The sequence below is a fragment of the Peromyscus californicus genome, unplaced genomic scaffold, assembly GCF_007827085.1.
Source record: "Peromyscus californicus insignis strain IS unplaced genomic scaffold, ASM782708v3 Scaffold_4__1_contigs__length_199733344, whole genome shotgun sequence".
NCBI classification, from domain to species: Eukaryota; Metazoa; Chordata; class Mammalia; order Rodentia; family Cricetidae; genus Peromyscus; species Peromyscus californicus.
The window spans coordinates 96,374,316-96,394,414 of record NW_026294562.1 but is presented as its reverse complement, the minus strand read 5'-3'; the positions used below and the strand labels follow the sequence as shown (position 1 = coordinate 96,394,414).

The 20,099-nt window shown below is 40.0% G+C and overlaps 1 protein-coding gene across 1 annotated transcript in view; it reads left to right on the top strand.

Moving 5' to 3' along the window:
- Positions 1–20,099, top strand: part of Nlrp14 (NLR family pyrin domain containing 14) — a 32,445-nt gene that overhangs the window by 7,947 nt on the left and 4,399 nt on the right. The window contains exons 5-8 of the mRNA XM_052760146.1: positions 5,469–5,639; positions 7,484–7,654; positions 9,287–9,457; positions 19,389–19,559. Coding sequence (XP_052616106.1) covers positions 5,469–5,639; positions 7,484–7,654; positions 9,287–9,457; positions 19,389–19,559 — 684 coding nt within the window. The remainder of the gene's footprint in view (positions 1–5,468; positions 5,640–7,483; positions 7,655–9,286; positions 9,458–19,388; positions 19,560–20,099) is intronic.

Below are 20,099 nucleotides of genomic sequence, written 5' to 3'. Positions count from 1 at the left end.
CAGTGACTGTTCTGTTGCAAGTTCTCAAAGTTTGCAATAATATAACACTACATTATGGAAGAGTGGTTGTTCTCCAAATGTGGGTGGCCACATGGGTGTTATAATTACTAGTCTTGTAGGCCTCCTCTAAATAGTTCATGTAGGGTGGTATCCAACTTCCTATTTGCTTTAGATCTCATCATATTTGGACAATATGAATGCTCCTAATAGTCCAGTTTGTGCATAGATCATGCTAAGCAGAACTTTTTAGAATTGCATTTTGATATTTTACTCTGATTTTATATGATATGAGTTGTGAAAGTATTGAAAAACAATACTTTCCAGGCTTTTCTGCTAACTAGAATCCCTTATTGTAAGAATTTTGCAAATGTAGGGATAAAATATTCTGGAAAAGTTTACTTGAGAGACATTTCAGATCTTGTCTCATTTCAGTATCTGGACATACTGAACAGGTACACATTATGAGTAATATTCATGGGAATGTTTCACAATAATTCAATTTTATCTCAAGAGAAGAAAGACCTATTCTTTCTCATGGTAGATGTTTTATGTAGTCAGAAATTTTCCTGTGTCCCACCTGGTCCCTCAACCACTCAGTCCCAAATAAACACACAGAGGCATACATTAATTACAAACTGTCTGGCCTATGGCTCAGGCTTCATGCTAGCTAGCTATTACAACTTAAACAATTCCTATTAATCTATGTGTTGCCACATGGCCATGGCATTACTGGTCTGCTGGCATCTTGTTGCTCCTTGGGTGGCAGGCTGGCATCTCCCCCAATTCTGCCCTATTTCCCTCTGCATCTCTGCTTGGATTTCCTGCCCACCTCTAATCTGCCTTGCCATAGGCCAAAGTAGCTATATTATTAGCCAATGAGAGCAACACATATTCACAGCATACAGAAAGACATCGCATAGCACTTTCCCTTTTCTGTCTAATCAAAAAGGAAGGTTTTCATTTTAACATAGTAAAATTACATAAAACAAAACAGGTATCAAGCAAGAATTACAGCTACAATATCTAGTCTATTGCTTGGCAAAATTAAATAAAATACTCTATCATCTATCTTATCTTTGTGAATCTAAAGTTTCATATCTAATTTTTCTTTTCTTGTAACCAAGAAAAACTATATCTACCTAGTCTTCAACTCCATTGAAGATCCTAGAAGGATATAATATCTGAGTAGATAAGAAGTGTAATGTAAGCAACTTCCAAAATTCCAGAAATGACAGATATCTGGCTGACTGAACAGTCACCCAAAATTTCTCAGCACTGTTGGGGCATCCATTTTCAGCCTACAGGCCTAGAGTCTCTGGCAGACTTTTTAGTGAAGCAGGAAAGTTGAAAGATTGTCTCAACTATTGGCAAAGTCCAGTGTATCTAGAAAACTTAACTAACATGACTATAAATTTGGTTATCATAGATGACTATTAATCTGTATTTCTTAATGATACAATACAATTTTAAATGAGTTGTATAAACAAAATATCTTAAACAAGAGTAGAAATATATAGTAAAACAAAATTAACTTTAAATTTGGATCAATAAACTAACATCCATAGCAATATAAAACATTTCAAACAAGTTGTTGCTCTTTAAAAGTAGATTCAATAATCTACCCTTTCATTCTATCATATCTTTATCCCCTTTTCTTCTTTAGAAAGAGATTGCATTTATAATCAACCCCCTTTATATAAAAATAAACATTTATACATAATATTTTGGGAATTTGGGTGTAGCTTTTCATACTACTTCCTGCTGATTGGGAGCACTGACAATCTTACGGGGATCCTGAGAAAATTTGAGATAATAGTCAAGTCCTGGGAAGACTGGCTATAACTTTTGTTGATAGATACCATATGTCAAGGGTCAAGAGGTCTCACTTGATCAAATCTGATCCATCTTAACCTGGAACAAATCCACAGCCTCTTGCTTCCTGTGGAAACAAAAACAGAGCCTCCTTTCTAAAGCAACACATCCTTATACCCAAATTTTGAAGTCAAGATACCTTTTAAATATATACATATATATACATATATATACAAATATATATATACAAATATATATATATACAAATATATATATACAAATATATATACAAATATATATATACAAATATATATATACAAATATATATGCAAATATATATATGCAAATATATATGCAAATATATATGCAAATATATATGCAAATATATATGCAAATATATATACACACAAATATATATATACACACAAATATATATACACACAAATATATATACACACAAATATATATACACACAAATATATATACACACAAATATATATATATATACACACAAATATATATATATATACACACAAATATATATATATATACACACAAATATATATATATACACACAAATATATATATATATACACACAAATATATATATATATATACACACAAATATATGTATATATATACACACAAATATATGTATATATATATACACACAAATATATGTATATATATACACACAAATATATGTATATATATATACACACAAATATATGTATATATATACACACAAATATATGTATATATATATACACACAAATATATGTATATATATATACACACAAATATATGTATATATATATACACACAAATATGTATATATATATACACACAAATATGTATATATATATACACACAAATATGTATATATATACACACACAAATATGTATATATATACACACAAATATATATATATATATACACACACAAATATCTTTCTGCAGTTAGCTCATTAACACTCAAAAAATTTAAAGAAAACAAAATGTATAATCCAGACTCTGTATTTTCCATCTTTATGTGGCTTATTTTTTTTTTAATATTTCTATAGTCTCTTCAAAGGCTTTATTTTTTAAAACTATTTCTTTATATAACTGCCTATATTCCTTTTCCTCTCTTCCAGGCCTACGTACATTTTTATACACACTGTAAGCCATTTAGGGGTTTTTTTCCATCTGTATCTGTCCTATTGTATATATGTAATCCTTTCCTGACCAGGAGAGATCTTAAACTGCTAAGCTGTGCAGTGGATTTGACTGTTGACTCCACCCTGTTCGGTTTCCCAACATGATGGAGGTATGTTTACTGCCAGCTCTGGGAGCCATGCTCACTGACAACTCGGAAGCAGTGGGTCTATGCCTCCATCAAGCAGCATGTAGCCCAGAAACCTTTTTTTGTCTGTACTAGCAAAAGCTAAATCCACCACTCAGTATGCTGCACATCTTGGAGACACCTCTGTGTACTGTGACAGGAATCTGCCATGTTGTGCTCCAGCTCAAATGCCATAGTGTTTCTGTGCCTCGGCCCACATGAGAGATACAAACCAGGAAGCTGCTCTTGGCTCCATCTTAGAACCCCTTTTTAAAGCTTTCTCAGGTTTTAGGTGGAAATTCTTATCCCATGTTGGAATGCCAGATGTATTCAGAAGTTTTCCTGTGTCCCACCGGTCCCATAGCCACTTGATCCAAAGTAAACACACAGGCTTATATTAATTACAAACTGTATGGCCTATGGCTCAGGCTTCTTGCTAGCTAGCTCTTATAACTTAACCCTTTCCTAGTAATCTATGTGTTGCCATATGGCCATGGCGTTACCAGTCTGCTGGCATCTTGTTGCTCCTTGGGCAGTGGGCTGGCATCTCCCCTGACTCTGCCATTCTTCTCTCTATATCTCTGCTTGGATTCCCCACCTGCCTCTAAGCTGCCTTCCATAGGCCAAAGTAGCTTATTTATTAGCCAATTGGAGCAACACACATTCACAGCATAAAGACATCCTACAGCACTTTATATTTCATAATAGATTAGCTCCTAAAATATCCAGAGAAAGCCTAGTATAGTGGTGCACACCTTGAATCCCAGCAGAGGCAGGCAGATCTTTTGAGTGGCAAGGTCATTCTTGCCAACATAGAGGGTTCCAGACCAAACAAAGCTACATAATGTGTCCCTCTTTCCCTCTTCTTTTTCTCTCCCCTTCTTCCCTCCTTTCTCCCTCCCCCTCCTTCCTAGCCACCATGTTAAGCCTCTGCCCACCCCCTCCCTGCCATGATGGACTGAATCTTTTGAAATCACAAGCAAGATAAATCTTACTCCATGTAGTTGTTAGTTATTTTGTCACAGTGACAAAAGGCAGGATGACACAGCTGCTCCTGTTCCTACTGATACAAACCCTGACTTTTGATGAAGGGAACCTAGTCACTGAGTTAAAAGAGACTACTTAAAGGCTAGGAATGTAGGCCCTGCTTTAAGAAAAAGTAAACAAAATAAAGGGCATGCCTGGAATGCTCTGTCACCCAACTCTTACATGTACCTGGGCACACAGCCAAGTTTCTGCATAGGCTTCTGTGCAGGAATTTAAAAGAACCCCCCATGCACTCTCTTTCAGAAGCAATTTTACTTCTGATTTTTTTTATTTTCTTTGATTTTATAATGCGGTGGTGTGAATAGAACCCATGGCTTTGTGCATGCTAGGCAAGTACTCTGCCAACTGAGGAGTATTCCTTTGTTTTCATCCACAAAAATTAAGTCCTATTCTAACTCTGGAGGTTCGCTGAGATGTATAGACTTTGGGTATGACTAACCTCACTGGGTGATGTTTGTTTTTATTTACAAGTCCTTCTACAATAAAGTTTTCAATATTAAAACAAAATTAGGTCCTTTAGAAAATGTGGGTTGAAGCTTGTGGGAACTTACAGACTCTAGACTGACAGCTGTAGAGCTTGCATGGGACCAGACTAGGCCCTCTGCACATAGGAGACAGTTATGTAGCTTGGTCTGTTTAAGGGGCCCCCTGGCAGTGGGATCAGGATCTATCCCTGGTGCATGACCTGGCTTTTTGGAACCCATTCCCAATGGTGGGATGCCTTGCTCAGCCTTGATGCAGTGGGGAGGGGCTTGGTCCTGCTTCAACTGAATGTACTTGTCAGAGAAGGGAATGGGGGTGGGAAGGCTTGGGGTAGTGGGAGGAGGGATGAGAGGGGGATCTATGGCTGGTATGTAAAATGAATTAAAAAAAAATTTCTTAAATTTAAAAAAAAGTATGGGTTGACTCATGAATAAAACCCATGGGAGACACAACTCTGGCTCCTGACTTGTGGTTCATTTTTGCTCTAGAAATCCGTGCACAGTACCACCACCACAGCAGTCATCCTTCTGCCTTCTAAGTTGTAGGTGGAGGAAACTCCTCTACTCTTGATGAAAAGAAAAATACCATTTAGTGGATTTAAAGCAGTTTATTTTATATTTTTAAGGCCTTGGGAGATGGGAAAGATGTTTCCTCTCCAGTCCCACTTAAATATTTTTGTTTTATGTAGGGAAGCTGAATTTTCAGCCAAGATCTCCAAAAGTGGGAGACTGCCACCCTCTAGCTGAGTGAACAGAGGTTGTAATTCTCCAAAATGTGTCACTTTTTCTGTGTTGCCTTCCAGGTTGGAATCCTGTGACCTGAACGTATACCGTTGTCTAAAACTAGCAGAGGCTCTCAAAAGCAACAAGAGCCTGGTATTTCTGAATCTGTCCACCAACAATCTGTCAAATGACGGAGTGAAGTCGCTGTGTCAGACTTTAGAAAACCCCAACTGTCACCTAGAAAGACTGTCGTGAGTTGGTTTGCTTATAACCTATGAACTGGATAGGAATATGTGGCTTAAAGTTAGCTGGCATGTTTATCATTCCTGAATGATCTTCAGAGTTCTTCCTGTACTCTTTTCTCTTTTCTTTTGATCCTGGGATTGAACCTAGAATCTTGAACATGGTAAGCATGCAATACTAAGCTAGATGAGCAGATGTTCCCGTCTTCCATGTTTGTCTCTGTCTCTCTCTGTCTCTGTCTGTGTGTGTGTGTGTGTGTGTGCGCGCGCGCGCGCGTGCATTCCCCCCATCTGTCAGTCTATCTGTCCCTGCTTCTGTCTGTCCCTGCTTCTGCTTCTGTCTCTTCTGTCTCTGTGTTGCTGTATGTATGTTTCTCTCTCTCTCTCTCTCTCTCTCTCTCTCTCTCTCTCTCTCTCTCTCTCTCTCTCTCTCTCTCTCTCTCTCTCTCCCTGCCCTCTCTTCCCCGTCCTCTCTTTTCTCTTCCCTGTCCTCTCTTTTCTCTTCCCTGTCCTCTCTTTTCTCTTCCCTGCCCTCTCTCTCTTCCCTGCCCTTTCTCTCTTCCCTGTCCTCTCTTCTCTCTTCCCTGCCCTCTCTCTCTTCCCTGCCCTCTCTCTCTTCCCTGCCCTCTCTCCCTTCCCTGCCCTCTCTCCCTTCCCTGCCCTCTCTCCCTTCCCTGCCCTCTCTCCCTTCCCTGCCCTCTCTCCCTTCCCTGCCCTCTCTCCCTTCCCTGCCCTCTCTCCCTTCCCTGCCCTCTCTCTCTTCCCTGCCCTCTCTTCTCTCCTCCTCCCCTCTTCTCTCCTCCTCCCCTCTTCCCCTGTCCCTCTCTCCTCCCCTGTCCCTCTCTCCTCCCCTGTCCCTCTCTCCTCCCCTGTCCCTCTCTCCTCCCCTGTCCCTCTCTCCTCCCCTGTCCCTCTCTCCTCCCCTGTCCCTCTCTCCTCCCCTGTCCCTCTCTCCTCCCCTGTCCCTCTCTCCTCCCCTGTCCCTCTCTCCTCCCCTGTCCCTCTCTCCTCCCCTGTCCCTCTCTCCTCCCCTGTCCCTCTCTCCTCCCCTGTCCCTCTCTCCTCCCCTGTCCCTCTCTCCTCCCCTGTCCCTCTCTCCTCCCCTGTCCCTCTCTCCTCCCCTGTCCCTCTCTCCTCCCTCTTCCCTCTCTCCTCCCTCTTCCCTCCCCTCCCTTCTCTTTGTGTGTGTGTGCCTGTATGCATGTGTTACATGGGGAGGCATTTTCAATACTTGTGTTTGCATAGGTACTATATATAAATTCGTGTGTGTGTGTGTGTGTGTGTGTGTGTGTGTGTGTGTGTGTGTGAGTGTGATAGGTCAACTCGGATGATACCCAAGAGGTCAGTCAGCCTTGGGTATTGTTCCTCGGGAGTCATCTACCTTATTTTTTGAGACAATCTTTCATTAGCCTGGAACTTACCAAATAGGATAGTCTTGCTGGCCAGCACAGGCCCCAGGGATCTGCCCATCTCCACCCTCCCCGAACTGGGTTTTATAACTACATGCTAACATACTCGGCCTGTTAACATGGTGCTGATGATCGAGGATCCTCATGCTTGTTTGGCAGAAACTTCCCAACTGAGCTATTTCTCCAGCCCCCACCTTTTCATGTTTAACTTGGATTTTTAAATTATTTTCCTTTTTATTTTATGTTCATACTCTTCTAGATTTCTCCAGTTTTGTTTCATTCTCTCCTGTACCTAGATACAATGGAATTCACAATTTAAATGTCTGTTGAGGTTGATTCTACAGGAAAAGTGAACAGTATAAGTATCAGATAATTTCCTCCTGAAGTAAGGCAAAATGTTTGGAAACTGATGAATCTGTCTTTTCTCATCTGTTTTCCCTTCAGCTTAGCAAGCTGTGGCATCACAAAAGCTGTGTGTAAGGCTCTTTCCTTGGCTATCACCAAAAGCAAGAGACTGACACACTTATGTTTGGCAGACAACATCTTGGGAGATGAAGGGATAGAGCTTCTCAGTGATGCCTTGAGATATCCACAGTGTACTCTCCAGAGCCTTGTGTGAGTGTTTGCTGCCACCTTCCCAATACAACATAGTTTATAATGAATGCATATACATGTGTTTGCATATGCCATTGCATATACACACTATTAAAATAAAATCTTTAAGAACACAACTTTTAAATGACTTTGAGCATGTTTGCAGATACATAGGGCTTTTCATATTCTAGGAATTGCTTCTTCAAAGGCTCCAGTTTCTTCTAGGTGTTTTCTATTTAAAATGTCATACTTGATTATTATCACGCATGATTACTTTTACATACTAAAGATAATTTTCCTAGCTTGTTGCTTTACTTCTAACTTCCATTATGATAATTTACATATTATTAAATTTTGAAGTTAAGAGATGGTCTAGTGTTGCTTGGGTGAGTGTTGAACTTCCTATGTAATCTAGGCTAATCCTGAATTTGGCAATTGTCCTGTTCCAGCCTCCCAAGTGCTGGGACTATAGGCATGTACTACCTTAACCCAGCCCAGATGTTTAATATTTTTTGCAAATCATTCTGCCTCATGAATCCTGACATTTTTATCCTAACTAGAAATACCTTTTTGAAATGTAATTTTGTCATCCCATATTTTTTGACTTTTTAGCATTTACATGTTAAATTATTCCAAATTTATTCTGAATTTAACATTTACATTTTAAGTTTTTCTAAATTAATTTTGTTGTAATGGTTATACTTAATTTACCCCCATATATAAGGCATGTCATACCAAAATTATTAATGGTACAACATGTCTTTTGATTAAAAATGCCACTAGTAGTGGCTATGGAGCCCCCATGGGACTGGACTAGGCCCTCTGGATATGGAAGATTGTTGTTTGGCTCGAACTGTTTGGGGGGCACCCAGGCAGGGGGATCAGGATCCGTCCCTGGTGCATGGGCAGACTTGTGGGAATCCGGTGCATGTGTTGTGATGCCTTGCGCAACCTTGGTACAGTGGGAACGGACTTGGACCTGCCTAGGCTCGGTGTGCTGGGCTCTGCTGACTCCCCTTGGGAGACCTTGATTTGGGGGATGTGGGGATGTGGGATGGCTTAGGAGAGAGGGCTGGGGGGTGGGAGGAAGGAGGAGGTAGGATCTGTGGGTGGTATGTAGAGTGAGTAGAAAATTTCTTAATAAAGAAAAATGAAAAAAAAATTTAAATGCCACTAGTAAATACAAAGAAAGAATACTTAGCTTATTCCTATTGCACTCCTCATAACTGCCTCTCTAATCCATGTAACTACTTCTGCAAGAGTTCTGTGTGCTTTTTTAGGAAAATAGATCACCAATTGATTAATACTATAAAAAGCTGAGCCAATTGTGGTGGTTCATACCTGTAATCTTAGAACTAGGGAGACTGAGCAGGAGAATTACTGAGTTTCAAACCCAGCCTGCACTACAATGAGTAGGCCAGCTCTGCTGCAGATTTGAGACCCTGTTTCTGAAAACTGGAAACAGAGACAATCATTGGGATTGGCTCTGAAGAACATAAATCCAGTTTGTAACAGTTTGATATAGACATGAGTGCCTCATGTGGGACAGGCTGGCAAAAAGAGATCGGATATGAGGAGTATTGAACAGATATGGGACCTTTACTGGGTGGTCGATACTGACTTCATCTTTCCTCATACTGTGCTTCCCTGTAGGTTGAGGTGTTGCTGTGTGACTTCGGTTGGTAGTAAGTTTCTCTCCGATGCTCTTCGGAACAACAGGAGTTTGATACATCTGGACCTGGGATCAAACAAGCTTCAGGACAGTGGGATCAAGCTTCTGTGTCACATCCTTCAGCAGCCAACCTGCATTGTTCAGGAGTTGGAGTAGGTTTTCTGTGACTCTATTATGTGCTTTTAACTAGGAGCTGTCTTGGAGGGCAGGGAAAAGATGAAAGGAAGAACTGAGTGAGATATGAATATCAGAGAAAGAGGATAGACCTGACTTTTCTCTCATTCTGTTGGAGATGAGCTAAAGAAGCCTGTTTGACTGAAACCAAAAGTAAAACCCACAGTTACTATGGCCCCCATGATCTGCTTCCCTTGGGTAAAGTAAAGGGTCCATTGGCATCAGACTGAATAGGAGCCATTTTAGCTTTGATTGTGCCCTAGTAGATCTGTTTATCAGCTATATCCACAAAGCTAAAATTTTTCTACTAGTTTTCCTTTCGAGTTTGTTTTTCAAAAGGTATTTAATTTTTTAAATTATCATTTTATGGTTTTATATGTATGGATGTTTTGCCTGCATAAATGTGTGTGTACTATATGCATGCCTGGTACCCACAAAAACCAGAAGGTTCTAGATTCCCTGGGACTGGAGACAAAGACAGTTGTGAGCTTCCATTCGGGTGCTGGTAATTGAACCTGTGCTCTTAACAACTGAACCATCTTTCCATCCCTCAGGTAATATTTAAAGTAATTTTCCTGTTAGGTCAGTATCCAAAGAAAATGGAAGGGGATATTTTTAAATTTTTTCTTGAGATTATAATTTATATATTTTTTCTTTTTAATCCTACAATTAACTTTTTAAGTTAAAATTTTAGATTCCCATACAAAGTAATGGGGTTGTCTCCATATGTATGTGCCATTCTATTCTGTTTTCATTTGTTTCCTTGCCCCCATTGACCTCCCAAATGCCCTACCCTTCTCCAGCTAGTTTCCTTGCCTCCCCTGGTTAGTCCCTGCCTTCTGTTTCCTACCTCTCCTAAAATCTCTACCTCCCTTCTCACGATGCCCTTTCCTGTTAACTAAAGTAAAAAAACTGCCTGAAAAGTTTTGAGACAGGGTCTCACTGTGTAGCCAGGCTATCTTAAAAGTCACCATCTTTTCCTTCTGTTTCTTGAGCACTGGATACAGGGAGATAACCACTTCATTACCCTAAAGTCCAGTTTTACACATAGCCATTTTCATTCCTAAGTTCTCTTTGTGAGCAAGTATACAAGCATTTGCATGGCTTATATACATGTTATGACTGAGATTTCCTGTTACTTGGTACTATTCCAGAAATCCTTAACTACTTTAAATCATTCCATAAATTACTTTAATGACTTGGGATATTTAATACTTCATCATGTAAATATTAAGTGCTAAGTAAAATAAGACTGAGGTGTCAGCAATCTCAGCCTACTTCCCTAGGAGATCTTTTCATGATTAAGTTCTTAGACATTTAAATCCAGCATTTATTTTCATTTTATGTGTATGGATGTTTTGCCTGCATGTATGTTTGTGTACCACATGTATGCCTGGCATCCATGGAAGAGAGGATGTTTGAGCCCTAGAACTGGTGTTAGACAACTGTGAGCATCCATGTCGGTGCCAGAAAATGAACCCAGGTCCTCTAGAAGAGCAAACAGTGCTCTTAATCACTGAGCCATCTTTCAGCCCCATAAACCCAGCATTTCTTAAACTATTAGCTTAAGCTTCTTGACATACCCAGAAGAATTGTCCTAACTGAACTGAATAATGAAAACTGTTATAGTGTGAAATTGAAAGGTTCCCACAAAAGGGTATTTTATTTATTTAACATTTTTCCATTTGTTTTACATACTGACCTTAGTCTGCCCCTCCTCCTTTCTCTCCCCTCTCCCCATCTACTCCTCCTCCATCTCCATTCAGAAAGGGGCAGACCTCCCATGGGCATATCAAGTTGAGGTAGGACCTAGTTCCTCTCCCTGCATGAAGGCTGGGCAAGCATGGGGAACGGGTTCCCAAAAGCCAGCTAAATGCCAGCAACTGGTCCTAATCTCACTACTAGGAGCCTTACAAATAGACCAAGCTACGCAACTGTCACACACATGCCCAGATCAGTTTCATGTAGGCTCCTTAACTGTTGCTCCAGAGTCCATGAGCTCCTACAAGCTCAAGTCAGCTGTCTCTGTGGGTTCTTCCCATCATGATCCCCCTGGCTTGGACAATCTCTCCTTTTTTTCAGCAAGACTCTCAGAGCTCAGCCCAGTGCTTGGCTGTGGATTTCTACATCTGCTTCCATCAGTTACTCGATAAGAATATCTGATGACAATTAGGGTAGTCACCAATCTGATTACAGTAGATGGCCAGTTCAGATACCCTCTCCACTATTGCTAGGCATCTTAGCTGGGTTTATCCTTGTGGATTTCTGGGGGTTTCCCTGGCACCACGGTTCTCCCTAATCCCAAAATGCCCTCATCAAGATGTCTTTTTCGTTACTCTCTCCCTCTGTCCCACACCCCCGACCCACCTCCCACACCCAGCTGGCCCAAACTGTTCCCTCAGGTTCCCATCCTTCCATGCCCCTGCTCCTGCCCCTATTTTCCCCAGGAGATCTCTTCTATTTCCCTTCCCTACCCAGGGAAGTCCATGCCTCCCTCTTTGGGCCCTCCTTGTTGTCTAGCCTCTCTGGTGCTGTGGATTGTAGGTTGGTTATCCTATACCTTACTCCTAATATCCATCTATGAGTGAGTACATACCATGTTTGTGTCTTTCTGGGTCTGGGTTACCTCACTCAGAATGATGTTTTCTAGTTCCATCCATTTGCCTGCAAATTTTATGAGGTCATAGTTTTTCTTTTGTTTTGTTTTGTTGTTGTGTTACAGTTGAGTAATACTCCATTGTGAAAATGCACCGTATTTTCCTTATCCATTCTTAAGTTGAGGAGCATTTAGGTTGTTTCCAGCTTCTGGCTTTTATAAATAATGCTGCTGTGAACATAGTTGAGCAACAGTCCTTGTGGTATGATTGAGCATCCTTTGGATATATGCCCAAGAGTGATATTGCTGGGTCTTGAGGTAGACTGATTCCCAGTGTTCTGAGAAACCACCATACTGATTTCCAAAGTGGCTGTACAAATTTTCACTCCCATCAGCAATGGAAGAGTGTTCCTCACATCCTCTCCTACATAAGCTGTCATCAGTGTTTTTGATCTTAGCCATTCTGACAGGTATAAGATGGTATCTCAGAGTCATTCTGATGTGCATTTCCATGATGACTAAGGATTCTTCTGTTGAGAATTCTGTTTAAACCCATTTTTTTTAAAGATTTATTTATTTATTATGTATACAGCATGTATGACCAGAAGAGGGCACCAGACCTTATTACAGATGGTTGTGAGCCACCATGTGGTTGCTGGGAATTGAACTCAGGACCTCTGGAAGAGCAGTCAGTGCTCTTAACCTCTAAGCCATTTCTCCAGCCCAAAACCCATTTTTTAATTGGATTATTTTACATTTTGATGTCTAGTTTCTTAAGTTCTTTTTATATTTGGAGATCAGACCTCTGTCAGATGTGGGGTTGGTGAAGATCTTTTCCTATTCTATAGGCTGCCATTTTGTCTTACTGATAGTGTCCTTTGCCTTAGAGAAGCTTTTCAGTTTCAGGAGGTCCCATTTATTGTCGTTCTCAGTGTCTGTGCTACTGGTGTTCTATTCAGGAAGTAGTTTCCTGTACCAATGAGGGAGATTGGTCTGTAATTCTCTTTCTTTGTTGCATCCTTGTGTGGTTTGGGTATCAGGGTAACTGTGACCCCATAAAATGTATTTGGCAATGTTCCTTCTGTTTCTATTGTGTGAAACAATTTGGGGAGTATTGGTATTACCTATTCTTTGAAATTCTGGTAGAATTCTGCACTGAAACCATCTGGCCCTGGGGGGGTTTTGGGTGGGGGGACTTTTAATGTCTGCTTCTATTTCTGTAGGGGCAATAGGTCTATTTCAATTGTTTTTCTGGTTTTTATTTAATTTTGGTATGTGGTACCTATCAAAAAAAATTGTCCATTTCTTTTAGATTTTCCAATTTTGTGGAGTATAGGTTTTTGAAGTTTGACCTAATGAATGACTCTCTGGATTTCCTCAATGGCTATTATGTCTACCTTTTCATTTCTAATTCTAATTTGGATATTCTTTCCCTGCCTTTTGGTTAGTTTGGATAAGGGTTTATCTATCTTGTTGACTTTTCTCAAAGAACTGTTTCATTGATTCTTTGTATTGTTTTCTTTGTTTTTATTTTGTGGACTTCAGTCCTGAGTTTGATTATTTCTTGCTGTCTCCTCTCCCTGAGTTTACTTCTTTTTGTTCCAGAGTTTTCAGGGGTGCTGTTAATGAGATTTCTCCAAATTCTTTATGTAGGCATTTAGTGCTATGAACTTTCCCCTTAGCACTGCTTCCATGGTGTTTTGTAAGTTTAGGTATGCTGAGCATTTATTTTCATTGAAATCTAAGATGTTTTTATTTCTTCCTTGACCTAGTGGTTATTCAGTTGACCATTGTTCAGTTTCCATGAGTTTATAGGCTTTCTGTAGTAGGTGGTGTTGTTGAACTAACTTTAACCCATGGTGATCCCATAAAACAGTTTTTCCAATATTTTTGCATCTGTTGAGATTTGCTTTGTGTCTGAATATGTGATCAATTTTGAAGAAGGTTCCATGAGGTGCTGAGAAGGTGTATTCTTTTGTGTTTGGTTGAAATGTTCTGCTAAGTCCATTTGGGTCATAACATCTGTTAGTTCCCTTATTTCTCAGTTAATTTTGTGTCTGGCAAACCTGTCCAGTGGTGAGAGTGGGGTGTTGAAGTCTCCCACTCTTAATGTGTAGGGTTTGATGTGTGATTGAAGCTTTAGTAATGTTTCTTTTACAAATGTGGGTGCCCTTGTGTTTGGGGCATAGATGTTCAGAATTGAGAGTTTATCTTTATGGATTTTTCCTGTGATGAATATGAAATGTCTTTCTCCATCTCTTTTAATTTTAGCTTGAAGTCTATTTTGTTAGACATTAGGATAGCTACACCAGCTTGCTTCTTAGGTCCATTTGATTGGAAAGTCTTTTCCCAACCCCTTACTCTGAGGTAATATCTGTCTTTGAATTTGAATTGTATTTCTTGTATGCAGCAGAAGGGTGGATCTTGTTTTTGTATCCATTCTGTTAGCCTGTGTCTTTTTATGGGCGAATTGAGTCCATTGATATTAAGGGATATTTATAACCAGTGATTGTTAATTCCTGCTACTTTCATTTTGTTTTGTTTTGTTGGGGGGGGGGGGCAGAGTGTGTGTGTATTTCCTTTCTTTGGGTTTTGCTGGTGTGAGATTATCTATTGCCTGTGTTTTCATGGGTGCAGCTAGCTTCCTTGGGTTGGAGTTTTCCTTCTAGTACTTTCTGTAGGGCTAGATTTGTGGATAGGTATTGTTTAAATCTGGTTTTGTCATGGAATATCTTGCTTTCTTCATCTATGGAAATTGAAAGTTTTGCTGGGTATAGTAGTCTGGGCTGGCATCTGTGGTCTCTTAATGTCTGCATGTCTGTCCAGGACCTTCTGGCTATCAGAGTCTCCATTTGGGAGTCGGGTGTTATTCTAATGGGGCTGCCTTTATATGTTACTTGGCCTTTTTCCTTTGCAGCTCTTAATATTCTTTCTTAATTATGTATGTTTAGTGTTTTGATTATTCTGCTGTGAGATTTTTTTTCTGGTCCAGTCTATTTGGTGGTCTGTAAGCTGCTTCTGTCTTCATAGGCATGTCATTCTTTAGGTTGGGAAATTTTTCTTCTCTGATTTTTGAATGTATTTTCTGTGCCTTTTATTGATAGGTTTGGTCTTTTCATGGTATCACAGATTTCCCGGATGTTTTGTGTTAAGAATTTTTTGGATTTAACATTTTCTTTGACTGATGAATCTATTTCCTCTACCATATCTTGAACACCTGAGATTATCTCTTCCATTTCTTGTATTCTGCTGGAGATGCTTGCATCTGTAGTTCTGTTTTCTTATGCAGATTTTCCATATCCAGAATTCCCTTGGTTTGTGTCTTCTTTACTGTCTCTATTTCAATTTTGAAGCCTTGAACTATTTCTTTCACATGTTTGATTTTTTTCTTGGCTTTCTTTACAGTATTTATTTATTTCTTCCATTTATTTTATTTGGCTTTTCCTCAATTTCTTTAAGGGAATTTTTCATTTCCTCTTCAAGGGCCTCTATCATCTTCATAAAGTTATTTTTAAGGTTATTTTCTTCTCCTTAATCTGCAATGGGATGTTCAGGTCTTGCTGTTGTAGAACCACTGGGTTCTGGGTGGTGCCATATTGCCCTTTATGTTTTTGAATGTATTCTTACTCTGGCATTTACCTATCTATTCATCTACCTGATGTAGGTGATGCTTGTGCCTATAGGGGCTGACGTTTTTCCAACTGGTTGGGTGGAGCTTGTGCCTATAGGGTCTGTTGATGTTACAAGAGAGGGCTGTTGGAGGGGAGGATGCTGGGGCAGGTGTGGTTGGATGACAGAGTGTGTCTGGTGGGAGCAGAGTCCAGTGGGTGGCAGCAGTGGTGGTGGTGCCTGCCCGAAGTTCTCTCACCTGCTGGATGGCTGCTGGGATGTGCCTCCACCAAAGTTTGGATGTTAAAATCTTGGTCATTAGCCAGAGGTGCTCTGGGGAGGTGATAGAAAGAAACACTACCCATTTGGAGCCTAGTTTAAGGAAGCAGGTTTCTGTGAGGGCTGTCCTCCCCACCCTAAGTACTTTCCTTACCTTTCCTGTTTCTTAGGGTAATATTCTTTATGTAATAGAATAATTCTTAGGGCATATTATCTGCCACACCCTTCTACCTTCATAATGCTTGGCCTCACCTTGGACATTTTAAGTGCCTTATTTCAGGTATTTGGTAACAACTCTCAAATGAGTTTAATGTGACATCTAACAAACACCCATCCACACATTCTTCAGGACAGAGCAAATAGATGGACTGCTCTGAATTTCCTTGACTTTTTTTCAAGTTGATAAGGATTTATTTAATGGATATAATTATTAAGCCGAATGTCTTTTTTATGACTACAAAAACAATTTCTTAGAGACCAGTATATCCAAGGCCTTTGCTCAGCTGCCTTTCTGTCCTTAATATACAGGTTCTTGGTTACCTCCATAGCCTCTGGGAAGCCCATTCAGTTCTCTCAGTTAATAAGAATTAGGAGTTTGAAAAAAAATAGAAAAGAGAAGTCTAATTCTGAGAGAACTGAAGGTGATGCTCTTATCCAATGATAAATGCCAATGACATAAAAATAAACAAGTAAGTAAAAGCCAATTATGAATATATTACATGTGTTAATATAAGGATAAAGAAAGTCTCAAGGAATGAAATGATATCACAGTGAATGCAGTCACTTTAGGGTTGAAAGATGAAAAGGATTTACCATGTGTGATGGTTTGAGAGAAAATGGTCCCCAAAGGGAGTGGCACTATTAGGAGGTGGGACTTATTGAATTACATGTGGCCTTGTTGGAGGAAGTGTGTCATTGTAGAGGCAGGCTTTGAGATCTCATATGCTTAAGCCATGACCAGTGAGACAGTCTGCTTCCTGTTGCCTTCTGATTAAAATGTAGCCAGCACCATATCTGCTTGCATGCTGTCATGCTCCCTGCCATGGTAATGGACTGAACCCCTGAACTGTAAGCTGCCACCTTAATTAAATGTTTTCCTTTATAAGAGTTGCTGTGGGGCCAGGCGGTGGTGGCGCATGCCTTTAATCCCAGCACTCAGGAGGCAGAGCCAGGCGGATCTCTGTGAGTTCGAGGCCAGCCTGGTCTACAGAGTGAGTTTCAGGAAAGGCGCAAAGCTACACAGAGAAACCCTGTCTCAAAAAAAAAAAAAAAAAAAAAAAAAAAAAAAAAAAAAAAAAGAGTTGCTGTGGTCATGATTTCTCTTCATAGCAATAGAAACACTAAGATACCATGTGAAGATATCATAGGCTGAAGAAAAGGAAAAGCAAGTGAAGGAACTACAACAGATTTGACATATTGGGGGGTGGGTGCATGGGTACATGTATACCTTTTTTTGCTTTTTTGTTTTGGGGTTTTTTGTTTGGTTGGTTGAGGTTTTGTTTTTTGTTGTTTTTCAAGACAGAGTTTCTCTATGTAACAGCTCTGACTGTCTTGGAACTTATTCTGTAGACCAGGCTGGCTTCAAACTCAGAGATCCACCTGCCTCTGCCTCCCAAGTGCTGGGATTAAAGATGTACACCACCACTGCCCAGCTACATGTATGTCTTTTGATATAGGATCTCACTAACTTGTTAAAGCTGGCCTTGATCACTCATGATCCTTCTCCCAAGTACTAGAAATTACAGACCTGTATGTGCCCTGTGAGATAAGGTTTGTGAATGTGGCAGAGGACCTGGAAGAAATATCTTTATGTAGCTTTGTTTTTTCTTTAATGTTATCTTTTTATGTGCATTGGTATTTTGCCTGCATGTGTGTCTATGTGTGGGTGTTGGATCCCCTGGAACTGGAGATACAGGCAATTGATGAGCTGCCATGTGGGTGCTGGAATTGAACCTGGGTCCTCTGGAAGGACTAGTCAGTGCTCTTAACCACTGAGCCATCTCTCCAGTCCCATTTAGTGTTATTTTAGTGTAACATTTTTATTCTTTGAAAATTTTAGACATCTATATATTTTCATTATATCCAATACCATTCCCCAATAACCCCACAACTTGCTTCCCTCCCAACTTCACATCCTCTTTTAATTATTATTATTTTAGAACTCACTGAGTCTAATTGGTAGTACTCCTATGCAAGATATGGAGTCATTTATTGGAACACAGGCAACTACCAGCAGCCACACCCCCAAAGAAAATACTCCTCCTCCTAGAACTAATCAACAGAGGTGGGGTCTAAAGATCCCCTTTTCCATCCATTTTGATCTTGGGCAGGTAACTACAGCTGCTATGAGTTCCTGAGTACAACAGTCATGTCATAGCCAAAAGACAGAATTTTAATTTTGTGTGTGTGTGTGTGTGTGTGTGTGTGTGTGTGAGAGAGAGAGAGAGAGAGAGAGAGAGAGAGAGAGAGTGTGTGTGAGAGAGAGAGAGAGTGAGTGTGTGTGTGTGTGTGTGAGAGAGAGAGTGTGTGAGAGAGAGAGAGTGAGTGTGTGAGAGAGAGAGAGAGTGAGTGTGTGTGTGTGTGTGTGAGAGAGAGAGAGAGAGAGAGAGAGTGAGTGTGTGAGAGAGAGTGAGTGTGTGAGAGAGAGAGTGTGAGAGAGAGAGAGAGTGTGAGAGAGAGAGAGAGAGAGTGTGTGTGTGAGAGAGAGAGTGTGTGTGTGTGTGTGAGAGAGAGAGAGAGAGAGAGAGAGAGAGAGAGAGAGAGAGAGAGAGAGAGAGAGAGAGAGAGAGAGAGAGAGAGAGAGAAGCAGCAGTAATAGTAGATTGAACCTAGGGCCTTTACAATTGACCTATTATACCCCAAGACCTCCAAACATTTCAAAAACATAAACTGAAGTCCTACAGACGTAAAGACTTCTTGAGAAAGTTTATAAATGTTTTAAAAATTGTTAATGCCTAGAGAGATGTCTCAAAGATTAAGAACACTGGCCACTCTGCTAGAGGACCAGAGTTTGCACCCAGCACTCCCACTGGAGTTCACAACTGTCCATACTCCAGTACTGGGAGGATCCAGCAGTTTTCTGGATTCCCTGAATACAGGGAGTGCATATTGTACACATGCATGTAGGCAAAACACCCATACATATAAAAATCTTTTAAAATTGGGGAAAATTTTTTAAAATGGAGGAACATTAACATTCTATTGACTTTGGAAGCATTGTTTATTGGAGACAACTGTTCACACACTGGTTTCTTCTGCTCATTAAGAAATTCCTTCTGTTTCTACTGGTAATTCAGCCATCTCAGATGTGTCCTGGGTTGTATTAGTACATAGAAAAAAGGTTTAACTGCCTGGGCAACTCTCCTAGAAGAACTTAATTCAGCTTTGCTGCTGAATAACTCTTTCCTCCTTTAATGTATTTGTAGGTTGATGGGCTGTATTCTCACCAGTGACAGTTGTCTGGATCTGGCTCCTGTTTTTGTGAATAACCCAAACCTGTGGAGCCTAGACCTTGGGAACAACAACTTAGAGGATGCTGGCCTGCATATTTTGTGTGAAGCTTTAAAAGATCCAAACTGCCACATTCAGAGGCTAGGGTAAGTTCAGTTTTCCATTATAAAACTGAGGTCTTGTTGGTGAAGATAAAGGTGATTTTGTGAGGGAGTGAAAAGTAAATGGTGCTAGAATGTAAGTTACTCTGAGAAATAAGGATCTGAATTTCAAATATATAGGCCTGTATTTTGTATGTACTTTGCTATAGATCTTCATTTCACCCTTTTGTTTTTCTCAGTACCTCAGATAGGTAAATATTAAATAGTATCTGATTTGGGTCCTCCATTGTTCAGATATCCCAATTGTCCTTGAATTACTTTTTCATATTAAACTGAAGACTTTCTGTAGAAGGCAAAGTTCTTAAGGAGCTTGTAATCTCTCATCCTTTCTATATGCTTGTGTTCTTTCAATTCCAGATTGTTCAACTTCTTAGTTGACATTGAGATTTGCTTCACCTCTTTGATCTGAGTCAAAGATTATGCTTTATGGGCAGGAAACAGAAATGCCAAATACTTAAATCTCAAACACAAATTTGAAGCATTGAGGTCTTTAATTGAATTTTAAAAAATAAAGTTGGAGGGCTA